This window comes from Coturnix japonica, unplaced genomic scaffold (genome assembly GCF_054131305.1).
Source record: "Coturnix japonica strain WE unplaced genomic scaffold, WE-NBRP24 Scf050, whole genome shotgun sequence".
In the NCBI taxonomy this organism is placed as follows: domain Eukaryota; kingdom Metazoa; phylum Chordata; class Aves; order Galliformes; family Phasianidae; genus Coturnix; species Coturnix japonica.
Genome location: NW_028188953.1, coordinates 784,871 through 808,637, shown reverse-complemented (window position 1 = coordinate 808,637; position 23,767 = coordinate 784,871). Strand labels below are relative to the sequence as shown.

General features: G+C 57.7%; 3 protein-coding genes across 8 annotated transcripts in view; 2 read left to right on the top strand and 1 right to left on the bottom strand.

Annotated features, from left to right (window-relative positions):
- Positions 1–19,832, bottom strand: part of LOC146752174 (AP-5 complex subunit beta-1-like) — a 31,156-nt gene extending 11,324 nt beyond the window's left edge. Inside the window, exons 1-4 of one of the 3 annotated variants that reach the window (XR_014940863.1) lie at positions 19,657–19,832; positions 19,018–19,426; positions 18,533–18,559; positions 6,616–6,771 (exon numbers count right to left, since the gene is read on the bottom strand). Coding sequence is in view for 2 of the 3 variants with exons in the window: in XM_085532754.1 (XP_085388880.1) it covers positions 16,356–18,559; positions 19,018–19,426; positions 19,657–19,767 (2,724 nt within the window). In the remaining variant the exon portion in view is untranslated. Of the gene's footprint in view, positions 1–1,732; positions 6,772–16,239; positions 18,560–19,017; positions 19,427–19,656 lie in introns of those variants that run through there. The other 2 variants (XM_085532755.1, XM_085532754.1) reach the window with 2 other exon arrangements.
- The window catches only part of LOC146752165 (uncharacterized), a 187,561-nt gene that overhangs the window by 87,887 nt on the left and 75,907 nt on the right, over positions 1–23,767 (top strand). For 2 of the 4 annotated variants that reach the window (XM_085532987.1, XM_085532984.1), the window contains exon 2: positions 2,303–2,663. The exons of the other annotated variants lie outside the window; for them this stretch is intronic. In XM_085532987.1, the coding sequence (XP_085389113.1) occupies positions 2,303–2,353 (51 nt within the window). In that variant the 3' untranslated portion in view covers positions 2,354–2,663. The remainder of the gene's footprint in view (positions 1–2,302; positions 2,664–23,767) is intronic. 4 annotated transcript variants of the gene reach the window in all.
- Positions 2,837–4,496, top strand: LOC146752175 (ciliary microtubule associated protein 1A-like). Its single transcript, XM_085532646.1, has 5 exons — positions 2,837–2,961; positions 3,194–3,649; positions 3,829–3,950; positions 4,118–4,263; positions 4,331–4,496. Exons 1-5 carry the CDS (start codon positions 2,844–2,846, stop codon positions 4,494–4,496), a joined length of 1,008 nt encoding a protein of 335 aa, XP_085388772.1. The 5' UTR covers positions 2,837–2,843.

Genomic DNA, 23,767 nt, shown 5'->3' with positions numbered 1-23,767 from the left:
AGGAGGCAGTGTGATCCCACAGAGATGGCACTGAGCAGGAGGAGGAAGAAACCTGTTTGTGAATGGCCAGGTTGAGCCAAACACAGCATGTCGTGTTGTGTTGCAGAAGCACGGAATGGTTGATGTTGGAATGGAGATCTGGGCCCATCTGGTCCAGGCCCTGCTGCAACAGGGCCAGCAGAATTGGTGCCCAGGAACACATCCGATGGGTTTGGAGATCTCCCAGAGGAAACCCCACAGCCTCTCTGGGTCTCTGTGCCAGTGCTGCAGCACTTACACAGTGCAGGAGCGCTGCTGACGTTTGGTGGCAACCTCTGGTCCTGGCACTTGGCTCCACTGGATGCTCCTCTCAGCCCCTTCTCTCAGGCTTTTGTCATAGAAGAGTTCTCTTTGGGTCCTGTGGGTTCCTGCCCCTGACAGACTGTGGGAACAGACCACCCCCGTGGCCCCACCCTGGCAATTTGTCACTTGCCAAGGACAGAGGGGACAAAGAGGCAGAGGTAGGGGCAGGTGATAAGGAGGGCAGAAACAGCCCCATCCCTGTCCCCTTGTCTGTACTGGCAAGTGCTGGCCGTGGTGTGTAGAGCCCCAGAGGGAACCTTAGAGGCCATAGCTTGTAGGCAAAGCAGAAGCGAATGGTGCATAGCTTATGGGGCAAAGATGTGGGGGTTATGGGACAGAGCATCAAGGGCAGTGCTGGTTCTAACGGACACAGCCAAAAAAGGAGGCTTAGAGGCCTTAACAGCCCTGTAGAGCCTAAAGTCCTTGAAGCTTAAGGGTAGGCCTGGAGCCGAGGTACTAAAGGGCTGGACTGGAAGCACTGAGGTTTTGAGGGCCTGATGCACAGAGGGAGGCCAAAAAAGAGACCACGAGTCCATGAGCATTGACGGCACAAAAGAAGGCTTAGAGCTGTAATGGAGAACACACCTGGAGGCACAGATGCCTGCAAGCTGTCCTAGAGGCATAGGGGGAGGCGTAAAGGCTTAGAGGTTGCCCAGGATGCTTAGAGGCCTTAAGGTAAAACAGCCTGGAGGGAGGCCCAGAGCCTGGCCAAGAGGCCTTGCAGCTTAGTAGTCTTGAGGCCAAAGGGAGGCATGGAGGCCAAGCAAGAGAAAGCCTAGAAGAGCAGAGGCCAAGAGGAGCTGGGGGTTGTACTTGTACCTCGAGGTCCGGACACCTACAGCCCAAGAAGCCTGAAGGCCTTGAAGCTGGACTAGAGGTCTTGAGACAGAGAGGCCAAGAGAGCCACAGGGTGGCCCAGGGGCACTCAGGCACCAAAGAAGGTGCAGGGGTGTATGGACTTAGACACCTATGGGAGGGCTTAGAGACATGGAGGTGCAGAGGAAGGCTGAGATGGCTAGAGGACTAGAGGCCTCTCTCCTGGCCTGCAGGCCACGTCTAGTGCTCTCTCTCACTGGCATTCCTGGTCTCTCAGCCTCTTAAAAAGCTTCTTGTTCCATAGGTCTCCTTTAACCCATTGGATACTAGGCGTAGGCCCTCAGGGCCACCACACAGGCCTGTAGGAATTAGGCCTCAAGGCCGCTGATGATCCACTCCTCTTTGATGGCTGACCAGAGGTGACGGCTGATGAGAGGTTTTGCCCAGGAGAAGGGGGCAGGGCGGCCTATCTGGGCCCAGTGCCCAGCAACAGCCTCCTGCTGCAGTTCCCTGCAGGACGCTGGTGACTGTCACAGGCTCTGCTGCAGAACACAGACATCAGGACGCTAAGTGCTGGCTTCAGTTTCACTCTTTATTTCCTCTCTCCCTTTGAGCATCCTCTATGACCATAACTGACCGGTCCTGACTGCACAGCACTTCCCATTCACACACACAACTCCATCAGTAAGAAACAAAACAAGAGAGAAAGTACCAATCTGAACAGCCAGCAGGACCTGGCTAAGCTCTGCTGTGTGATCTACCCCTGGATCTGAGGGGTCACTGTCGGGAAGTGCCCGCTGTGACAGAAGCCGGCCACCAGGGACATCCCTACATCCAGCACATCAGCATCAATGGAGCCAAGGATGGGAGCTGGAGATCCTTCCGCAGAAGGCCACCTGATCCCAGAGCAGCCATTGCAATGTGCTCTGCAGCTCTGTCAAATACAGCCAGTGGAGGTCAACAGACACAACTTGAGCATGGGGCCGGGGGGTTGGGGAACACAAGCAGTGCTCTCCAGGCATGCAGCAGGGCTGCTGGCTGCTCATGGCAGTGCCTTGGGGTTTCCAAAGCACAGTTTCCACACTTTTCCAGGGTTGGACGGGACTTTCAGTCCATTTCCCCATTGGGATTCTCTCCCTTGCAGGTGATGCTGATGAAGCCCCAGGAGCCCAAGGCGGCACATGGCTCAAACTAGGAGCTGCAGGTGTTGGCAGCATGAGCTACGACTTCTTCCTGCTTGGGGTGCAAGGCCGAGAAGGCGTGGAGGGCTGCAGGCCAGCCAGGAGATGTCACAGCACGGATGGAATCATCCGGATCCTGTGTGCTGTCACAATGCGCTGCCATGACATCGCCGGGCCCTCCCCAAGGACAGCCGGCCACTGGCTCCAGGAGCATCATTTGTGAGCTGTGCAGCCCGCAGCCGCTCGCCGTGCCCTGTGCCTGAGAGCAGCCCCAGCAGCAGACCAGCTCAGCCTCATCACGCTCGTCCTCCAAGGCTCAGAGAGGTGAGGGAGAGCTCCTGCACACTTCAGACTGCAGAGCCCAGCTTGGCTCTGGTGTGTGTGAGGGGCATGTAGCACGAGACTGGCAGGACTGGCAGTGAGCAGGAGAAATTGCTGCCGGCCCTTCCAGCTCAGGAACTCCCGTCAGTAACTGCTCTGCTCTTCCCTTTAGGTTTGGAGCACATGTCTAACAACATGGACGGAGCCTGGGTGGGGACCTGGAGACCCCATCGCCCACGTGGCCTCATCTCGGCCCAGTTCCCCAGCCCCGGGCCCAAATACTCCATCCCGGGGACAACAGGTACAGCGACCATCCCCAGGGCGTGAGGCGCATTGGGGACATCACGGGGCAGAGCAGCTCCCCAGCCTTGCCCCGTTCTGGCAGAGCCTCCTGGCTCTCTGGCACAGCTGCAAGCCAGGCCTGGCCGAGGAAGGCCAATGCTGCTGGCGCTGCTCCTTGTGACCCAAAGGGCCAAAGGAGCTGGAAACATGCAGCTGCACAGGGGTGTGCTCTCTTCTGCTTTTCCTCCTAGGTTACGTGGGCCACAGCCCCACCAAAAACCGTGCCCCCGCTTACACCTTTAGAGGGACCAAACGGCCTGCGGCAGGGAGCTGCGGGCCAGGTCCCTGCTACTTTGTGGAGCCGGCCATCACCAGGAATGGCAAGTATGTGGTTCCAGGCGCCCACCTCCAAGGACGACCCACCACCAAGACCACCGTCACCCCCGGACCGAGTGAGTACCACTGCTGCAGTGTCCCCACGTGCTGCAGTGTCCCCGCGTGCTGCCTGTGTCCCCCAGCAATTGTGCAGCTCTTCAGAGGACTCTTTCTGGCTGCAGAAGGAGACCAGCCCTTCACAGCTTTCTTCCTCTTCTCCTCCGCCCCAGGTGACTACCGCACCGAAGCAGCCAACAAGCACGTCTTCAAGTGCCCACCGGTGCAGTCCATGGCCTTCCGGCGGGAGCCCCTCCGCACAGACCGCCCTCCAGGTACGTGACCCTGGCAAAGGCAGACCCTTCAGCCTGAGCATCCTCCAGGGACGGGCTGCTGCTCAGAGGGGCAACACGTCCCTCCTGCTCCCACCAGCGGGCTGTGCAGGCTGCCCCTCGCTGCTGCTTCCATCTCCTCCATCCCCTCACGCACACACTCTCTGCTGCTCCTCCTGCAGGTCCTGGCACTTACACACTGCCCAGGCTGATGGGGCCCAACACAGCCTACACATCGGCCAGCCCCTGCTACTCCATCAGGGGAAGGAGCCAGCGCGGTCGCTTTGACGAGGACCTTGCCAAGGTGAGCTCTGCTGCTCCTCTCTTCCATGTTAGCGTCCAAAACCAGGCTCTTCTCCCTGTGCCACAGGGGCTTCCAGCCCTGCTGCAGCTTTGCTTAATGCAGCCTTCCAGGGAAAGAGAGAGCCTTGAATGTGACCCCAGCCCCGTGTGGCCATGACTCTCTTGCAGACTCCAGGTCCTGCGGCGCTCCCCAGAGTGGCTGTGGATGTGTACAAGAAAAGGGCGCCTGCATACACCATGGCAGCCCGACCAAAACATGGAGAGGGCAAAGCAGTGAAGCCCGGGCCGGCAGACTACAACGTAGGCCAGGTAAGGCAGCTGCTCAGCTCTTCCCCTCTGCTTCACAAGCACAGCCTTCACGCCTCTCCCCCCTCCCCTGAGCCTTCCCCACATCTCCCTTGCAGAGAGCGAGGGCAGCAAAGAAGGGCCCTTGCTGATCTGCCTTTCCTTTCTGCCCTTCCAGGTGACGCTGATCAAGCCCCAGGCGCCTGCCTCCACTTTTGGGATCCGGCATTCCCTCTACACAACCCCCCTCATCGTGGAATAAGACAGCACAGTCTGGAAGGCCGTTGGGGGGGAGAAGAGAGTAGCCAACATCCAATCTCCTTCTGATCCCATTTCCCTTCATCCAGTTGGGCTTTTGCCCGTTATACTATTAGATGTTAGTGTTAGGAGTAAGTCATTAATAAATTAATTAAAAACCTTATGTAGGCCTTCTTGTTACTCGTTTTTCCTCACTGCTACACACAGGAATGAGCTGCCGCTCCCTGAAGCCTTTCTAACATCAGCGCATTGGAAAATGCTGATGCTTTATCAGTCATTTGCATTACTGAGGGGTTCTGTGTGGTCACAGGGGATCTCTGGGATCCCTATGCGTCTCTATGGGGTCCTTATCGGTCTCTATCAGGTCCCTAGCGTGGCTCTGTGTGGTGATATGGGGCCCCTTTGGGCCTCTTTGGGTTGATATGGGTTCTCTAAGGGTATCTTTGGGTTCCATAAGGGTCTCTATGGGGTGATATGGGAACCCTATGTGTCATTATAAGGTTTTTAAGGGGCAATATGGGGTCCCTGTGGGGTCAATTTGGGCTCTATGGGGCTCTATGGAATCACAAGAGGTCTTCATGGGTCCCTAAGGGGCTCTTTGGGGTAATATAGTGCTCTACGGAGCTCACTGGGGTCCCTGAGGGGCTCTCTGGAGTCCCTGTGGGCCTCTTTGGAGTCTGCTTGGGGCTCTATGGGATGATACGGGGTGATAAGAGGTCCCTATGGGGCTCTTTGGGGTTTCTGAGGGGCTCTTTGGGGATTGTTGGCTCCCTATGGGGGTCTGCAAAGTGAGAAAACGCTGATGCTTTATCAGTCATTTGCATTACTGAGGTCTGCCACGTGCTGAAGTAAGGAATCCTTACTCCTCCTATAAAAGCATCACACACAAATAAGGAAGGGAAGAAAAACCCAGGACGCTGTGGAGGGGTCCTACCTCTGAGCAGGTGATGCCTGTTCCATGTACAGAGGACGGACATAAATTGTACCTCATCTATTCCCCACTTCCTCTCCCCTGCTTCGTACAGGCACTTATAGACATTATGGATGGCAAAGTAAGGCTCGTGGAGAAGCCTGGGTATACACAAGGTCTATAATTCATTGGTGGTAGAGAACTGCTGGCCTGTACGTGTCCAGATCATGGATATTTTCCAACATGCACCATCCAGGCATGGCAACTCACAGCTGAAATGTCATTGCCCCTGCCAAGTAACTTGTCTGCCTAGAGACGTCTCATTAGAGACTCGCAAACAAGAGCAGAACCCATTTATTCCCATTTCACTGGTTGGCTTCTCTTCACCACACATCACATGCACAAGAACACATTGCTCTTGCAAGGAAGCACGTTCCTACACACCACAGCATCCTGCTGAGCAAGGGCATCATCCACATACATTCCCTCATCTCTGTTACCCTGCAAAGGTTCAAGGACACAAGACACAGCTCAGCACAGCATCTACTGGAAGCAACCCTTGAGAATTCCCCACTCAGAAACAGCTGCTGGAGATGGCTATTGGAGTCCTTCAAAGGGAATACTAGCTGACAAACACAGTGACGCATCTCAAATGTGCTTTGGGCTTCCTTCTGAAATGAGCAGCAACCTACTTTACTGGGACATTGAGAAAAGAGCCCATGGCATTCATGCACACCCAGAGTCAGAATCCCCTCCCTGCAGAAGATGGGTTTGAGGAGCAGGCCATGAGACACATCGGGTGAGAAAAAGCCAGCCTGGAGCTCCTCACCGCTGAGCACAGAGCTGCACCCACAAGAAGATTCAACCCCTTCTCCCCTCGCCTTGGCTCACTTGGCCAGAACTTCAGCAATTACAAAAGGAAGATTTGCAAACCTTCACAGCCCTCCTCACTTTGTGCACATCAGACATGGCGGTGGGAGTCATCATCCCCACCATCTCCCTCTCAAAATTCCCACTCAGCAACGTCAAGTCACCAATCAAATCCTAGAAAGCCAAGAGAGGAGGAAGGAGGTGGCAGAAGGTGCAGCCTTCCAGGACAGACAGAACTGAGCTGTTCCCCACTTCTCTTTAGGCTCTAGCCCTCCTTGCATCAACAACTGCTCTGAACTGAACAAGAACAAAACAACCTTGGTCAAGGAAATTCTCCGCCGACCTTTCTCTCACGGAGATTGGGTCCTTTTTCACTTTTCACCCCAGTGACACAACCGCCTTCACACATCTCTGTAGACCTTTTAGGTGATCGGAACTTGCTGACGTTGGGAAGCATTTAGTTTGGTCAAGATGTCAATGATGATCTCTTCATCCGTGCCTGCAAGAAACAAATGGAAGCCAGTCAGGCTGCTTGCACAAGAATCAGAAGTGCCCTCTGGTCTTGTGCCGCCTCCAGTCCCCTGCACAGCCAGTTCTCAACAGCCCCAGGACTACATCCATGCACACAAAGCTGCCAGGACACACTCCACCAGAGGAGCTGTATTTCAGGACATAGGAAAGGCAGTTGTCTTTCCACTTCCCAACTATTTTTAGGGCAGCTGTGCAGCAGAGCAATGCAAGCAGCTGCGCTTCCCTGGAACGAACCACCAGAGCAGCCATTCCCAGTGCTGGGGAAAAAAACAAGAAATAAAGTTGACCTGTGGAGGGAGATCAACTTAGCAGAGCCCTTCATGGCCTTCCTGAGTGCTGTGCTTCTTGCTCAGCGCTGAAGCTCGAGATCCCCTTGATTGTTGCCTAAGGCCACAAGAAAAGGATTTAGCAAAGGCAGACTTGCGCCCATGCACACAGAGAGTTGAATTGAAACAAAACAAAGCACATAATAGACGTGAACACGGACATAGTAAAACTCCACCCACACAAGTGATGTTGTATCAGACTTCTGTCTCAGGCAGCAGTCTATTCTAAGGGGACTTCCCAGGCACATCAGAAAGAAGCCACAGGGGCACAACTATATCGAGTACATAACTCCATGCAGCTGCCCACAGAGTCTGCAGTGAAACAAAAGCTGGACCACCTTGCATCTGTGTTCAGTCCCACCAGGCCTTCTTCCTAGCAGATCTCCGTGTCAGCCATAAAGCAGTGTGCTCCCATCACAGCCCTAGCTCCTTCTCTTGGAGCAGGTAAGGACCATTACTCAGCACCATTCCTTTTGCTCTACTCGGCACTGGTGAGGCTGCACCTGGAGAACAGTGTCCGGGTCTGGGCTCCCAGTACAAGAGACAGCTGGACACACTAAAAAGAGTCCAATGGAGGGCTACCATGATGGTGAAGGGACGGAACACCTCTTCTATGACAACAGCCTGAGAGAAGTGACTGCTCAGCCTGGACAAGGGGAGCTCAAGAGGATTCCACCCATGGCCATCAATCCCTGCAGGGAGGAACGTTGCGGCAGCATTGCAGCTACTAATGAACTTCCCGGTACATCAGTAGCAAAATATGCTACTAAAAAGGAAAGACAAAACTATTGTAAAAAATCTCTCAGTCGTTAAGGACACATTCTAAGTAATGAAAGGTAAAACAAAGCAGAGCCCAAAGCTGTATTAAATCTCTACTCGGGTCAGAATTCTCCTGAATTCTGCCTGACAAGTGCCACTTCCTGCCCCACAAGTTCAACCTCCTGCCCCACAAGTGCCACCTCCCACCCAACAAGTGCCACCTCCCGCACCACAACTGCCACCTCCTGCCCCACAAGTGCCCACTCCTACCCACATGTGCCACCTCCTGCCCCATAAGTACCACCTCCTGCCCCACAACAGCCACCTCATGCCCCACAAGTGCAACATCCTGCCCAACAAGTGCCACTTCTTGCCCCACGAGTGCCACCACCTGCCCCACAAGTGCCACCTCCTGCCCCACTACAACCATCTCCCGCCCCACAAGTGCCATCTCAAGCCCCACAAGTGCCACCTCCTGCCCCGCAAGTGCCACCACCTGCCCCACAACTTCCAACTCCCTCCTGACAAGTACGAACTCCTGCCCCACAAGTGCCACATCCCGCCCCACAACTTCCACCTCCTGCCCAACAAATGCCAGCTCCTGCCCCATAAGTGCCACCTCCTGCCCTACAGCTGCAAACTCCTGCCCAAGAATTACCACCTCCTGCCCCACAAGTGCCACGTCCTGCTCCACATGTGCCACCTTCTGCCCCACAACTTCGACCTCCTGCCCCACAAGTGCCACCTCCCACCCCACAAGTGCCACTTCCCACCCAACAAATGCCACATCCTGCCCCACAACTTCCACCTCCCGCCCCACAAGTTTCACCTCCTGCCCTTCAACTGCCACCTCCTGCACCACAACTTCCACCTCCCACCCCACAATTGCCCCCTCCCCCCCCACATCATCCACCTTCTGCCCCACAAGTGCCACCTCCTGCCCCACAAGTGCCACCTCCTGCCCCACATCACCCACCTCCTGCCCCACAAGTGCCACTTCCTGCCCCACAAGTGCCACCTTCTGCCCCACAACACCCACCTCCTGCCCCATAAGTGCCACCTCAAGCCCCACAAGTGCTACATCCTGCCTCACAAGTGTTACCTCCTGCCCCAGAAGTGCCACCTCCTGCCCCACATTTGCCACCTCCTGCCCCACATCACCCACCTCCTGCCCCACAAGTGCCACCTCAAGCCCCACAAGTGCCACATCCTGCCCCAAAAGTTCCACACCCTGCCCCACAAGATCCACACCCTGCCCCACAAGTGTCAACTTTTGCCCCACAAGTGCCATCTTCTGCCCCACTAGAAACACCTCCTGCTCCACAACTGCCACCTCCTGCCCTACAGTTGCAAACTGCTTCCCCACAAGTGCAACCTCCCGCCCCACAAGTGCCATCTGCTGCCACACAAGTGCCACCTGATGCCCCACAAGTGCCACCTCCCACCCTACAAGTGCCACCCCCTGCCCCTAAAGTGCCACCTCCGGCACCACATCATCCACCTCCTGCCCCACAAGTGCCATTTCCCGCCCCACAAGTGTCAACTCCTGCCCCACAAATTCCACCTTCCGCCCTACTAGTGCGATGTCCAGCCCCACAAGTGCCACCTCCTGCCCCACAAGTGCTACCTCCAACCCCACAAGTGCCACATCCTGCCCCACAAGTGCCACCTTCTGCCCCACAAGTGCAACCTCCCGCCCCACAAGTGCCACCTCCAGCCCCACAAGTGCCACATCCTGCCCCACAAGTGCCACCTGATGCCCCACAAGTGCCACTTCCTGCTCCAGAAGTGCCACCTCCTGCCCCACAACTGCCACTTCCTGCCCCACAACTTCCACCTCCTGCCCCACAACTTCCAACTCCCTCCCGACAACTACCAACTCCTGCCCCTAAAGTGCCACCACCTGCCCACAACTTCATTCTCCTGCCCCACAAGTTCCACCTCCTTTCCAACAAGCGCCACATCCTGCCCCATAAGTGCGACCTCGTGACCCACAACTTCCACCTCCCGCCCAACAGCTGCCACCACCTGCCCCAGAACTGCCACATCCTGCCCCACAAGTGCCACCTCCTATACCACAACTTCGACCTCCTGCCCCACAAGTGCCATCTCCTTCCACACAAGTGCCACCTGATGCCCCACAAGTGCCACGTCCTGCCCCACAATTGCCACCTCCTGCCCCACAAGTGCCACCTCCTGCCCTACAAGTGCCACCTCCTGCCCCACAAGTGCCACCTCCTGCCCTACAAGTGCCACCTCCTGCCCCACAAGTGCCACCTCCTGACCCACAAGTGCCACCTCCTGCCCCATAATACCAACTCTTGCCCGAGAAGTGCCACCTCGTGCCCCACAAGTGCCACCTCAAGCCCCACAAGTGCTACATCCTGCCTCACAAGTGCCACCTCCTGCCCCAGAAGTGCCACCTCCTGCCCCACATTTGCCACCTCCTGCCCCACATCACCCACCTCTTGCCCCACAAGTGCCACCTCCTGCCCCACAAGTGCCCACTCCTACCCACATGTGCCACCTCCTGCCCCATAAGTACCACCTCCTGCCCCACAACAGCCACCTCATGCCCCACAAGTGCAACATCCTGCCCAACAAGTGCCACTTCTTGCCCCACGAGTGCCACCACCTGCCCCACAAGTGCCACCTCCTGCCCCACTACAACCATCTCCCGCCCCACAAGTGCCATCTCAAGCCCCACAAGTGCCACCTCCTGCCCCGCAAGTGCCACCTCCTGCCCCACAACTTCCACCTCCTGCCCCACAACTTCCACCTCCTGCCCCACAAGTGCCACCTCCTGACCCACAAGTGCCACCTCCTGCCCACAACTTCCACCTCCTGCCCGACAAGTGCCACCTCCTGCCCTACAACTTCCACCTCCCACCCCACAATTTCCACCACCTGCCCCATAGCTGCCACCTCCTGCCCCACAAGTGCCACATCCTGCCCCACAACTTCCACCTCCTTCCCAACAAATGCCACCTCCTGCCCCATAAGTGCCACCTCCTGCCCTACAGCTGCCAACTCCTGCCCAAGAATTACCACCTCCTGCCCCACAAGTGCTACGTCCTGCTCCACATGTGCCACCTTCTGCCCCACAACTTCGACCTCCTGCCCCACAAGTGCCACCTCCCACCCCACAAGTGCCACTTCCCACCCAACAAATGCCACATCCTGTCCCACAACTTCCACCTCCCGCCCCACAAGTTCCACCTCCTGCCCTTCAACTGCCACCTCCTGCACCACAACTTCCACCTCCCGCCCCACAATTGCCCCCCACCCCCCCACATCATCCACCTTCTGCCCCACAAGTGCCACCTCCTGCTCCACAAGTGCCACCTACCCCCCACATCACCCACATCCTGCCCCACAAAGTGCCACCTTCTGCCCCACAAGTGCCACCTCCTGCCCCACATCACCCACCTCCTGCCCCACAAGTGCCACCTTCTGCCCCACATCACCCACCTCCTGCCCCACAAGTGCCACCTCAAGCCCCACAAGTGCTACATCCTGCCTCACAAGTGCCACCTCCTGCCCCAGAAGTGCCACCTCCTGCCCCACATCACCCACCTCCTGCCCCACATTTGCCACCTCCTGCCCCACATCACCCACCTCCTGCCCCACAAGTGCCACCTCAAGCCCCACAAGTGCCACATCCTGCCCCACAAGTTCCACACCCTGCCCCACAAGTTCCACACCCTGCCCCACAAGTGCCATCTTGTGCCCCACTAGAGACACCTCCTGCTCCACAACTGCCACCTCCTGCCCTACAGTTGCAAACTGCTTCCCCACAAGTGCAACCTCCCGCCCCACAAGTGCCATCTGCTGCCACACAAGTGCCACCTGATGCCCCACAAGTGCCACCTCCCACCCTACAAGTGCCACCCCCTGCCCCTAAAGTGCCACCTCCGGCACCACATCATCCACCTCCTGCCCCACAAGTGCCATTTCCCGCCCCACAAGTGTCAACTCCTGCCCCACAAATTCCACCTTCCGCCCTACTAGTGCGATGTCCAGCCCCACAAGTGCCACCTCCTGCCCCACAAGTGCTACCTCCAACCCCACAAGTGCCACATCCTGCCCCACAAGTGCCACCTTCTGCCCCACAAGTGCAACCTCCTGCCCCACAAGTGCCACCTCCAGCCCCACAAGTGCCACATCCTGCCCCACAAGTGCCACCTGATGCCCCACAAGTGCCACTTCCTGCTCCAGAAGTGCCACCTCCTGCCCCACAACTGCCACTTCCTGCCCCACAACTTCCACCTCCTGCCCCACAACTTCCAACTCCCTCCCTACAACTACCAACTCCTGCCCCACAAGTGCCACCTCCTGACCCACAAGTACCACCTCCTGCCCCATAATACCAACTCTTGCCCGAGAAGTGCCACCTCCTGCCCCACAAGTGCCACCTCCTGCCTCACAAGTGCCACATCCCACTCAACAAGGGCATTGAGAGCCAACGGGGGACTTTGGGGGGCTATGGGGGCCTCTAATGGCCAATGGGGGGAGATGGGGTCAATGGGGGGCAATGAGGTGCAATGGGGGGCGATGGGGTTTAATGCATGCAATGGGGGGCATTGGGGAGCTATGGGGGCAATGGGGGACATTATGGGGCATTTGGAGACAATGGGTTGCAATGGGGGGCAATGAGGGGCAGTAAGGGGCTGTAAGGGGGGCAATGGGAGGGAATGGGTGGCAATGGGGTGTAATGGGGGCAATAAGGGGCAATAGGGAGCACCAGGGGGGCTGCAAAATCCAACATGGATGAATGGGGGTCAATGGGGGGCTGTAATGGCCAATGGGGGGGAAATAGGGGCAATGGGGGGCTGGCAGAAGGGTAATGAGGGGCAATGGGGGGCAATGAGATACAATGGGGGGCAATGGGAGGGAATGGGGGGCTGGTATGGGGGTAATGGGGGGTAATGAGGGGGCAATAAGGGGCAATGGGGGGTAATTGGGGCAATGAGGGGCAACACGGACACAGTGGGGAGTCAGGGGGGTAATGGGGGGTAATGGGAAGGAATGGGGAGCAATAGGGGGCAGGCAGGGGGGCAAAAAGGGGCAATGGGGGGCAATAAGGGGCTGTAAGGAGGGCAATGAGGGGCAATGGGGGGCAATGGGGGGCAATGGGGGGGTAATGGGGGGCAATGAGATACAATGGGGGGCAATGGGGGGCAGTGGGGGTAATAGGGGGGTAATGGGGGGGTAATAAGGGGCTGTAAGTGGGGCAATAACAGGTTGTTAGGGGTTAATGGGGGGCAACAAGGGGCAATAAGGGGCTGTAGGGGGAGCAATGAGGGGCAATGGGAGGGAATGTGGAGTTAAGGGGGGGCAATGTGGGGCAATGTGATGCAGTGGGGGGCAATAAGGTGTTGTTGGGGGGCAATGAGGGGCAGTGGTGGGGAATGGGATATAATGGGGGGTAATGAGGGGCAATGAGATACAATGGGGGGCAATATGGGGCAATGGGAGGGAATGGGGGGCAATGGGGGGCATAAAGGGGTTATGGAGGGGGATGAGGGGCAATGGGGGGCAATGGGGGACAATGGGGGGTAATGGGAGGGTAATGGGGGGCAATGAGATACAATGGGGGGCTAGAGGGGGGAGTGGAGGGGTAATGGGGGGCAATGAAATACAATGGGGGGCTATGGGGAGGAATGGGGTTCTGTTCGGGGGCAATGGAAGGGAATGGGGGACTTTTAAGGGGCTGATAAGGGGCTGTTAAGGCGCAATAAGGGGCTGTTGGGGGGCAATGAGGGGCAATGGGGGGCTGTAAGGGGGCAATGGGGGGCAATGTGGAACAATGGGAGGGAATGGGGAGCAATAAGGGGCTGTAAGGGGGGCAATAGCAGGGTAATAAGGGGCAATGGGGAGCAATAATGTGCTGTTAGGGGGCAATAAGGGGCTGTAAGGGGAGCAATGGGGGGCAATGGGAGGGAATGGGGGGACAATGGGGGGCAATAAGGGACTCTTGTGGGGCGACAGAGGGAAACAGGGTGGCGTCAGGGGGGCAATGGGGGGTATTAGGGGGTAATAAGGGGCTATGGGGGGGGATGAGGGGTAATGGGGGGCAATGGGGACCTCCAATGGCCGATGGGGGCCTGGCAGGGGGGCAATGGGGGGCTGGTAGGGGGCGACAGAGGGACAGGGGGAGTCAGGGGGGGAATGGGGGGGCTATGGGGAGCAATGGGGGGTAATGGGAGGTAATGTGGGGGATGGGGGGTAATGGGGGAAAGGTGGGGGACACGGGGGTCTCTGACACACCTGGGGCAGCAATGGGACTGCAGTGCTGTTGGAGATAGGGCTCTGGTTACTGCACGGTGTGGCAGAGCAGCCCCAGCCCAGCCCTGGGGGGTGGGCACACAGTGCTGGGGAGCCCCCCGTGGTGACAGACTCCAACCAAGCCTTGTTCAACACAGGCAGCAGCATCACATGGAGCTGGAGGTGGAGCGTGAGCCTGGGGCTGTGCTGCCGGAGCTGGTGGAGGCACAGCTGGTAAGGGGCAGAACACACAGCACCCTCACCCCATCCAACAGGGGTCTCCCCATCCAACACTGGTCTCCCCATGCAATGGGGTCTCCTTGAGGACAGGGCTCCTTCCAGCACTGTTGTGCTGCTGGGCTCCCGAGTCCTGCATGATCCCCCTGCTGTGCAGCAGACCCTGACCTCCATCTCTGCTTCATCTTCACCTACAGGAGAAGAAGGAGCGGGCGAGGAGACGTGGCTTCTCCTTCTGGATGCAGTGAGTATCCCCTCATTGCTCTTTGCCAACAGCAGCCGGGTTCCCATCAATGTGCTGATGGCCTGGACCCCTCTGCAGCCCCTTTGGCACCATATGGGGCTGTGCTGCCATGGGGCAGGGACGCCTCATTCCCGACCCTCTTTCACCCCACAGGACCATCTGCCTCATCAGCAAAGTGTATAATCCCCCTGTGGCGCAAGTGGTAGAAGTGCCGCTCTGCTGCATAGGAGGCTCGAATCCCGGGGGGTTGGACTCGATGATCTCTAAGGTCCCTTCCAACCCGCACGAGACTATGATACTATGATACTATGATAACCCCAAGGAATGAAATGGTGAACCCCGTTCAAAGGCCTGAACCCAAGGACCAAATATTGAAGCCCTTTTAGATGCACCCCAATGCCCAGTGGTGCATCCCTGTCACCAAACCCTGAGCCCCAGGGCTGGTAGTTGTGGCTTTAAGGCCCCTTCCAGCAGTGTATGGGGAGAGCAGCTTCAGGGAAGCCAAGGCTGCAGTGGGTAAGGGATGTGAAGGGAAAAAGGGGGACAAAAAGGCTCTTGATGGGTTCTCTGCTCTCTGACTTGGCTGTCTGGGATGGGGAGCAGAACAAACCCCCACGATTCAAGAGGAAACAGAGTCCTGCTGTTCCACCTGCAGCACCACGAGTCCATGGGGCCGGATGGGATCCATCCATGAGTGCTGGGGGAGGTGACAGCTGAGGCTGTTGGTGTCTGTTGGTCTGCATTGACATCAGCAAAACTTCCACACCATCCGCCATGGGTTTCTCCTGAGGAAGCTGCAGCCCATTTGGGGGCACTTACAGGATCATTTTACCGTCATTTGGGGGGATTTCGGGTCATTTGGGGTCATTGGCATGCATTGGTGCACTCTGAGCTGGGTGAGGAACTGACTGGAGGATGGGCCCAGACAGTGGTGGTTGAATGGAGCAAGAGCCAGCCAGCAAACAGCCATCAGATAACAGCAAGTGGGGCATGGATTGATCTGCTATGGGGTACTGAGGGTCTTATTGCTCCCTATAACCCCAAAAGGGAGGCTGTGGTGAGCTGGGGGTCGGTCATTGGGAGGACACTGGGGTGATGTCGGGAGTGATGCTGTTGGGGTGACATTGGGGTGACATTGGGGTGGTACTGGGGCTATGTTGGGGTGACGTGGTGACATTGGGGCTGTGTTGGGGTGACGCTGGGGTGATGGTGTTGGGGTGACATTGGGGTGACACTGGTGTGATGCTGTTGGGATAACGCTGGAGTAATGTTGGGGAGCGATGTTAGGAGTGACGTTGGGGTATCACTGGGGTTGCTATCAGGGAGGGAGGGATGCTTTTGTTGCTGGGGGGTGACGCTTGGGGGTCCAGTTGGGGTCATGTTGGGGTTATGTTGGGGTATCCCTTAGGGGGCGACATCGCTGGGGTGGCGATGGGGGGTCAGTTTGGGGTGACACCGGGGTGCAGTTCCGCTCTTTGGCCACGCGGTGGCAGCAGAGAGCTCTCCGCTCTCTTGACCACAACGAAACGAAGTCGGGTCAGCAGAACCGGAGCGGAACCGCGCATCCGAATCCTTACGGAACACAAAACTCAACACTCCAATCTGCATCGTTCCCATTTACAGAGAAAACCTCCTGAGAAACACCCCTCCTTTTTCCCCCCCAACCCAGAACCGACCCAGCCCCATAGATACGTTCCGGAACCAGCCCGTGTGCTGCCCTCAAGCCTCCCCCCTCAATAGGCGACCCAAAGGCACCAGAGCCCCCCAGCGCTGACACCGCACGTCCACTCTCCCCTCCCTGCCCCAAATTAGGGCCAGACCGCGGGGGGGCAACGAGGCGGCCGCCACCCACCCCCCATGTCCGTCCCCTTCATCCAACACGAAGGGGGTGATGGCGGCGGGGGGTCGAACCCCTTCCCACACCAAGCGGCTTTCGGGTCCCCCCCCCAGCGTTTCCCACATGGCGTCGAACATGCGGCGTCGCCTGGAGGCGTCCCAAGGGGGGGGGACGGCCAACGGTCGCAATTGAGCCGCTACGGGTAAAGGAAGGGGGGGCAAAGAGGAGACGGAGACCCCCCCCTTCCCCCCCGAGGAGCTGAATACGGCATTGACCGGGAGGAGGGGGGGGAGGGAGCGGGAGGGGCGCAGGGTGAGCCTTAATTCTGCTCCCCCCGACCCCAACCGCACCGAGCGGCCCTGAGCCCCCCCCCCCACCTGCAGCAGCAGCGCCAGGACGTGGAGGCGATGAGGGGGGGTCGCGTCGTCGGGCTCCAAACGGAGGCAAAGCCGTAACCCCCCCCCCGGGGCTCCCCATCGTGCCAAAGCCCTCCCGTAACCGCGGGGATCCCGGGGGGCACCGAAAGGCGGGGGGAGCGGCGGGGGGGGGTCGGGGAGGCGATGGAGGCGGAAAGGAGGGGGGACAGAGCGGAGGCTGAGAGCCGACCCCCCCCCTTCCGTGGTTATCCGATGGGGGGGAAGGCGGAGCGGGGGGGCGGCCAAGACGGTGCCCAACTTGGGGGGACCCAAAGCGGTCGTTAAAGCGGCGTGAAGCGCAGCCCGGTCGCCGACGTCGATGTCCCCCCCCCCGACGCTGTGTGGGCTTAACGGAGGAGCTCCGTGGGGCAGCAGGGGGGCGGCAGCGCTCAGCACCCCCTGCCCCCCCCTCCACTCTCCGTCCCCCCCCCGGCTCCGGGCGGCCAAACGCCGCAGGTAGCGGCTGCACGCTTTGGGCCGGGGGGGGCCGGGCGCCCGAGCCAATACTCTCAGGTACCCCCGCAGCCCCCCCTCGTTTCGGGGGGGGGGCGCCCCCAGCACCCCCTGCCTCAAAGCGGCGCCCAGAGCCCCCCCCCAACCCCCCGCCCCCCCCGCGGCCTCTAAGATCTGGGGGGCGAAATGGGGGCAGCGCAGCAGCAAAGAGGTGGCAGCTGCGACCAACTCGACGGGGGGGGTCCCGCTGCCCCCCAAGTGTTTAGATAAGGCCACCAGAGCCCGGCAGAAAACACCGGGAGGACCCGCCCGAGCTGCCAAGCCCACCACCAAAGCCCGGAGCCAACAGCTGCCCCGCTGCCCTTCATCCCCTCCCCCGGAACAAGCAGCGGCCGCCAGCTCTAAGTGGGGCAGGAGAAGCTCGGGGGGGTCGCAGAACGTGGGGAAGAGGCTGGCGGCCAAATGGGGGGGTAAGGGGGGCGAGGGGGGGGTCCCGAGGCAGAGGAGGAAGAAGAGGCGCAGGGAGGGGGGCAGAGCTGGGTGCTGGGCTAAGGAAGCCAAGCGCTGTTGGAAGGACGCAGGGATGGGGCAAAGACCCCCCCGGGACCCCCAGAGGGCGGCGTGGAGCAACGCCGGCTCCGCAGTGGGCAGCACTTGGGTTAGAATAGGGGAAGAGCTCGGGGGGGGCTTCTCGGAGCCCCCCAGCACCCACAGCAGCTGGGCCTGGGCTGCGGGGGTCAGGAGGAAGGAGTGGGCAAGGAGGTGGTGTGGAAGGGGGGTAATGGGATCCACCGAGGGGCTGCTATGGGGGTCCCCCCTGGGATCCTGAGGTGCTCCATCATTGGGAGCCCTGGAAGTGGTGCCGTGGGGGGGGTCCTTGGAGTCTGGATCCCACAGTGCTTTGCCAGGGGGACCCTTGGGATCCAGCAGTGCTTTGCCAGGGGGACCCTTGGGATCCAGCAGTGCGATGCGGAGCGGATCCCCAGCATCCAGTGATGTGACAACACTGGGACCCCTGGGGTCTGTAAGGGCTGCATGGCAGGGAGGTGCATTAGAAGGGGAAGGGGTGCACTGGGATCCAGAGGAGCTCAGCCCCACGGTGACACGAAGCTGCCCAGGGCTGTTGGGACCCAGTGGATCACAGTGTGAGGCTGGGCCGGGATCTGGCAGCAGGTTGTGGAAGGAGCCACCTGCAGACATAGGAGATGCTCCAGGATCTGGTCCAGCAGCATGGCAAGATTCAACAGGATCCGATGAGAAAGAAAAGAGATGGGGGTAAGATCCTCCATCCATACTAAGATCCCCTGGTTTCCCCCCCCTCCAGCCCCTCCTCCCCAGCCCTATAATGGGATTCCAATGGATCCCTTGATCCCTTCCAGTGCCAAGGTGATCATCCCTGGGATCCCATCACCCCAAATTCAGCCCCCAGACACTCCCCATTACCAATGCAGAGCCCCCCCCCCCCCCCCATAAGATTCATCCCCAATCCCACCACGGGATGCCCTGCATCCCCTTCCTGCCCCCTCCACCCCATAATGGGATTCCCATGGATCCTTTCCATTACCAACGTGAGGATCCCTGGGGTCCCATCACCCAAATTCAGTCCCCAGACCCTCCCCAGTACCAATGCAGAGCCCCCCCCCGATAAGGTTCATCCCCCCCCAGAGCTTCTCACCTTCCACCAGCAGCAGCACCAGGGGCTGAATGGCAGAGGCTACAGCCAAGCGACCCAGCAGGGACCTCCGAGCCCCACAAGGCAACATCCTGGGGGGGTCCCCCGGCCCCCGGCCCCTCAGCAGCTCCCGCAGACACTCAGCTGCTGCCGCCGGGGCCCCCCCCTGCTTCACCCCCTCGGCTTCCTGCAGCAGGAGGGTCACAAAGGGGGCAACGACACCCACGGACCCCCCCGTGCCGGTGGCCAATAGGACGGTGACGGTGGCCAGAAGGAGCAGAGCCCGGGGGTGACCCGGAGGGTTGTGGGGCAGAGTCAGCAGCTCCAGTAGAGCCTCGTAGACCGCCGGGACCCCCCCGGGACCCCCGCATGCTTCACGGGGGTACTCGAGCAGCAGCAGCAGCAGCTCCACCTGTAGGGGGGGGACACACAGCCCTCCATGGAGACACAGCTGACACGTCCCCACCCCTCTGAGGACGCCCCCCCCCCCCCCCTTAGGAACCAAAGCGAGGGCGGAACGCCAGTGAAGCGGATCGCGTTTCCCAGGGGGACCCATTTCCGCAGAGCACGCGTTCCCTCCGGGGGAGCGGGTTACGGCACGGACCCATTGGGGATAATGGGGGGAAACCGGAGAGGCCTCACCTGGTGGCGTGGGGCGGAGGGGGGGGAACGGTGCAGGGAGCGGAGCGCCGGGGGAGCGGAAGAGGTTTGTGGGCTGAGGGCCGCCAACAGCCGCCCCCAAGGCCCCAACATGGCGCTGCGGGCCGCACCGGAAGTGATTAGCCCGCCCCCTTCATAGCCCCGCCCCCTCGGTGCCCTATGGCTCCTATAGGGCCGATACAGCCCTTCGCAGCCTCCCTATATCCGCCCTAGAGCCCCCACAGAGCCCCCTTCAGCCCCCCCGTAGATTCCCCGTGTCCCTCATAGAGTCTCTACAACCCCATAGAGCCCGCAGAGCTCCTATGGAACCTATACAGCTCCCTCTGTAGGCTCCTATAGAGCCCCCGTATCCCCTCGGAGCCCCCTGTAGCCCCTGTTGAACAGTGAAGCAGGAAACAGATGCTCTGCTGGAATTCGGAATAAAGGGGGGCTAAAAGGGGGATAGTTAAAGGTAGTTTATAGAAACAAGTAAAGGGAACTTAAAGGTAGCTTATAGAAAGAAGTAATAGAAAATTAAAGGTAACAAGTAAAAGAAACAAGGGGCCTGAGAGAGCAGGGAGGATGCAGATAAGGAGTGAGACCTCATGGACAACATCAGGCAAAGAGGAGAATAGATAATGTAAATACCAGAAGAGGAGTTGCATCCCCCTGATAAGAACAAGAGTGGTCTGCATGCTAAAGAGCTATTGGATGTGGATCAGAATTCCGAGAACTATTGACTATGTATCAGAATTCCAATAAATCATTGACTATGTATTAAATGTACCTATAACTGTGTCACGATTTTACAAGTCAGTGTGCAAGTTTGGAGGAGCTATCCCCCTTGCACCCGGCGCTGGAATAAACAGACCTGCTTTATAACCCATCTCTGGGTTATAGAGTTTGATTCCGCAAGTCACTGGAGGTTGATGAGAGAGACTGGGGAATGGGAGATTTCCCTTTTAGTCAGGGAAGAGGTGGTCCGTGAGTGCCTAGGAAACATTAAGGTCTGTAAATCCATAGGATCTGATGGGTCGCATCCGTGGGTGCTGAGAGAGCTGGCGGAGGTCGTTGCTGAGCCGCTCTCTGTAATCTATCAGAGGTCCTGGAGAACTGGGGAGGTGCCTAAAGAGTGGAGGATGGCCAGTGTCAGTCCGGTCTTCAAAAAGGGCAAGAAGGAAGAGCCGGGTAATTATAGGCAAGTCAGCCTCACCTCTGTCCCAGGGAAGGTGATGGAACAGCTTGTGCTGGATGCCATCTCCAGACACCTGGGAGATAAGGAGATTTTCAGGAGTACCCAGCATGGGTTCACCAAGGGGAGGTCGTGCTCGACCAACCTGGTGGCCTTTTATGAAGATGTCACTAGCTGGGTGGACGGGGGGAGAGCGGTAGATGTAGTCCCCTTAGAATAGACTGCTGCCTGAGACAGAAGTCTGATACAACATCACTTGTGTGGGTGGAGTTTTACTATCTCCGTGTTCATGTCTATGATGTGCTTTGTTTTGTTTCAATTCAACTCTCTGTGTGCATGGGCACAAGTCTGCCTTTGCTAAATCCTTTTCTTGTGGCCTTAGGCAACAATCAAGGGGATCTCGAGCTTCAGCGCTGAGCAAGAAGCACAGCACTCAGGAAGGCCATGAAGGGCTCTGCTAAGTTGATCTCCCTCCACAGGTCAACTTTATTTCTTGTTTTTTTCCCCAGCACTGGGAATGGCTGCTCTGGTGGTTCGTTCCAGGGAAGCGCAGCTGCTTGCATTGCTCTGCTGCACAGCTGCCCTAAAAATAGTTGGGAAGTGGAAAGACAACTGCCTTTCCTATGTCCTGAAATACAGCTCCTCTGGTGGAGTGTGTCCTGGCAGCTTTGTGTGCATGGATGTAGTCCTGGGGCTGTTGAGAACTGGCTGTGCAGGGGACTGGAGGCGGCACAAGACCAGAGGGCACTTCTGATTCTTGTGCAAGCAGCCTGACTGGCTTCCATTTGTTTCTTGCAGGCAAGGATGAAGAGATCATCATTGACATCTTGACCAAACTAAATGCTTCCCAACGTCAGCGAGTTCCGATCACCTAAAAGGTCTACAGAGATGTGTGAAGGCGGTTGTGTCACTGGGGTGAAAAGTGAAAAAGGACCCAATCTCCGTGAGAGAAAGGTCGGCGGAGAATTTCCTTGACCAAGGTTGTTTTGTTCTTGTTCAGTTCAGAGCAGTTGTTGATGCAAGGAGGGCTAGAGCCTAAAGAGAAGTGGGGAACAGCTCAGTTCTGTCTGTCCTGGAAGGCTGCACCTTCTGCCACCTCCTTCCTCCTCTCTTGGCTTTCTAGGATTTGATTGGTGACTTGACGTTGCTGAGTGGGAATTTTGAGAGGGTGATGGTGGGGATGATGACTCCCACCGCCATGTCTGATGTGCACAAAGTGAGGAGGGCTGTGAAGGTTTGCAAATCTTCCTTTTGTAATTGCTGAAGTTCTGGCCAAGTGAGCCAAGGCGAGGGGAGAAGGGGTTGAATCTTCTTGTGGGTGCAGCTCTGTGCTCAGCGGTGAGGAGCTCCAGGCTGGCTTTTTCTCACCCGATGTGTCTCATGGCCTGCTCCTCAAACCCATCTTGTGCAGGGAGGGGATTCTGACTCTGGGTGTGCATGAATGCCAGGGGCTCTTTTCTCAGTGTCCCGGTAAAGTGGGTTGCTGCTCGTTTCAGAAGGAAGCCCAAAGCACATTTGAGATGCGTCACTGTGTTTGTGAGCTAGTATTCCCTTTGAAGGACTCCAATAGCCATCTCCAGCAGCTGTTTCTGAGTGGGGAATTCTCAAGGGTTGCTTCCAGTAGATGCTGTGCTGAGCTGTGTCTTCTGTCCTTGAACCTTTGCAGGGTAACAGAGATGAGGGAATGTATGTGGATGATGCCCTTGCTCAGCAGGATGCTGTGGTGTGTAGGAACGTGCTTCCTTGCAAGAGCAATGTGTTCTTGTGCATGTGATGTGTGGTGAAGAGAAGCCAACCTGTGAAATGGGAATAAATGGGTTCTGCTCTTGTTTGCGAGTCTCTAATGAGACGTCTCTAGGCAGGCAAGTTACTTGGCAGGGGCAATGACATTTCAGCTGTGAGTTGCCATGCCTGGATGGTGCTTGTTGGAAAATATCCATGATCTGGACACGTACAGGCCAGCAGTTGTCTACCACCAATGAATTAAAGACCTTGTGTATACCCAGGCTTCTCCACGAGCCTTACTTTGCCATCCATAATGTCTATAAGTGCCTGTACGAAGCAGGGGAGAGGAAGTGGGGAGTAGATGAGGTACAATTTATGTCCGTCCTCTGTACATGGAACAGGCATCACCTGCTCAGAGGTAGGACCCCTCCACAGCGTCCTGGGTTTTTCTTCCCTTCCTTATTTGTGTGTGATGCTTTTATAGGAGCTTCATAGGTGTTGAGTAAGTGCAAGCTCTTCTGGGTCAGCAGGTGTCTTAGCAAGAGCCCCATTGAATCCATTCCCTTCAGTCTGTTTCATTCCCTTCTGAGACTGGAAGGGACTTCAGAAACCTAAGTACAATTTGCTGCTGCTATAGCGTGGAAAGCAGAGATCGTGGAGTGTGCCTACCATTGGGACAGGGGGAGAGGAGCTGAGAAATTCATCTGCCAGCTTGAAGTAGAAGGTCCTGAAAATGGTAACAGCTGTGGTAGGCCAATTAGCAGGACTGTTAGCAATGGAAATGAATTATTTTAGTGGGACGGTCCTGATATATCTGGCAGTGCTGCAGGGACGATAGAATGTTCTTGCAGCATGTGAGGAGCTTGTTCTTGCCCAATGGCCCTTTGGATCTCTCTGACTCTCTACCGTGGACTCTTCCTTCTAGTTTTTGATGTGTACAGAGGCATTTCTATCAAGGACATAACAGACAGCATTAAATCTGGGAGGTCTGGAGACCTGGAAGATGCTTTGCTGGTTATGGGTCAGTGCTCTGCTGTTAAACCTTGTCTGCAGAGTAATGAAATGATGAGAGGTGCTGTGTGTCCCCTTGAGTGGCTGTTACAGGTTTCAGGGGGCAGACATGGCTTGTCTTTATGTGCACAAAGCCGGGCTGGGTGGGACTTGGAGCACCCTGGTGTAGAGGGAGGTGTCCCTGCC

What these genes read in the sequence shown, in the direction of transcription:
- LOC146752175 (XM_085532646.1), top strand. Translation starts at nt 2,844, where the DNA reads ATGTCTAACAACATGGACGGAGCCTGGGTGGGGACCTGGAGACCCCAT. An exon ending in CCGCACAGACCGCCCTCCAG is followed by an intron (nt 3,650 to 3,828) that starts GTACGTGACCCT and finishes CTCCTCCTGCAG; the next exon opens with GTCCTGGCACTTACACACTG. An exon ending in TACAACGTAGGCCAGGTAAG is followed by an intron (nt 4,264 to 4,330) that starts GCAGCTGCTCAG and finishes CCCTCCCCTGAG; the next exon opens with CCTTCCCCACATCTCCCTTG.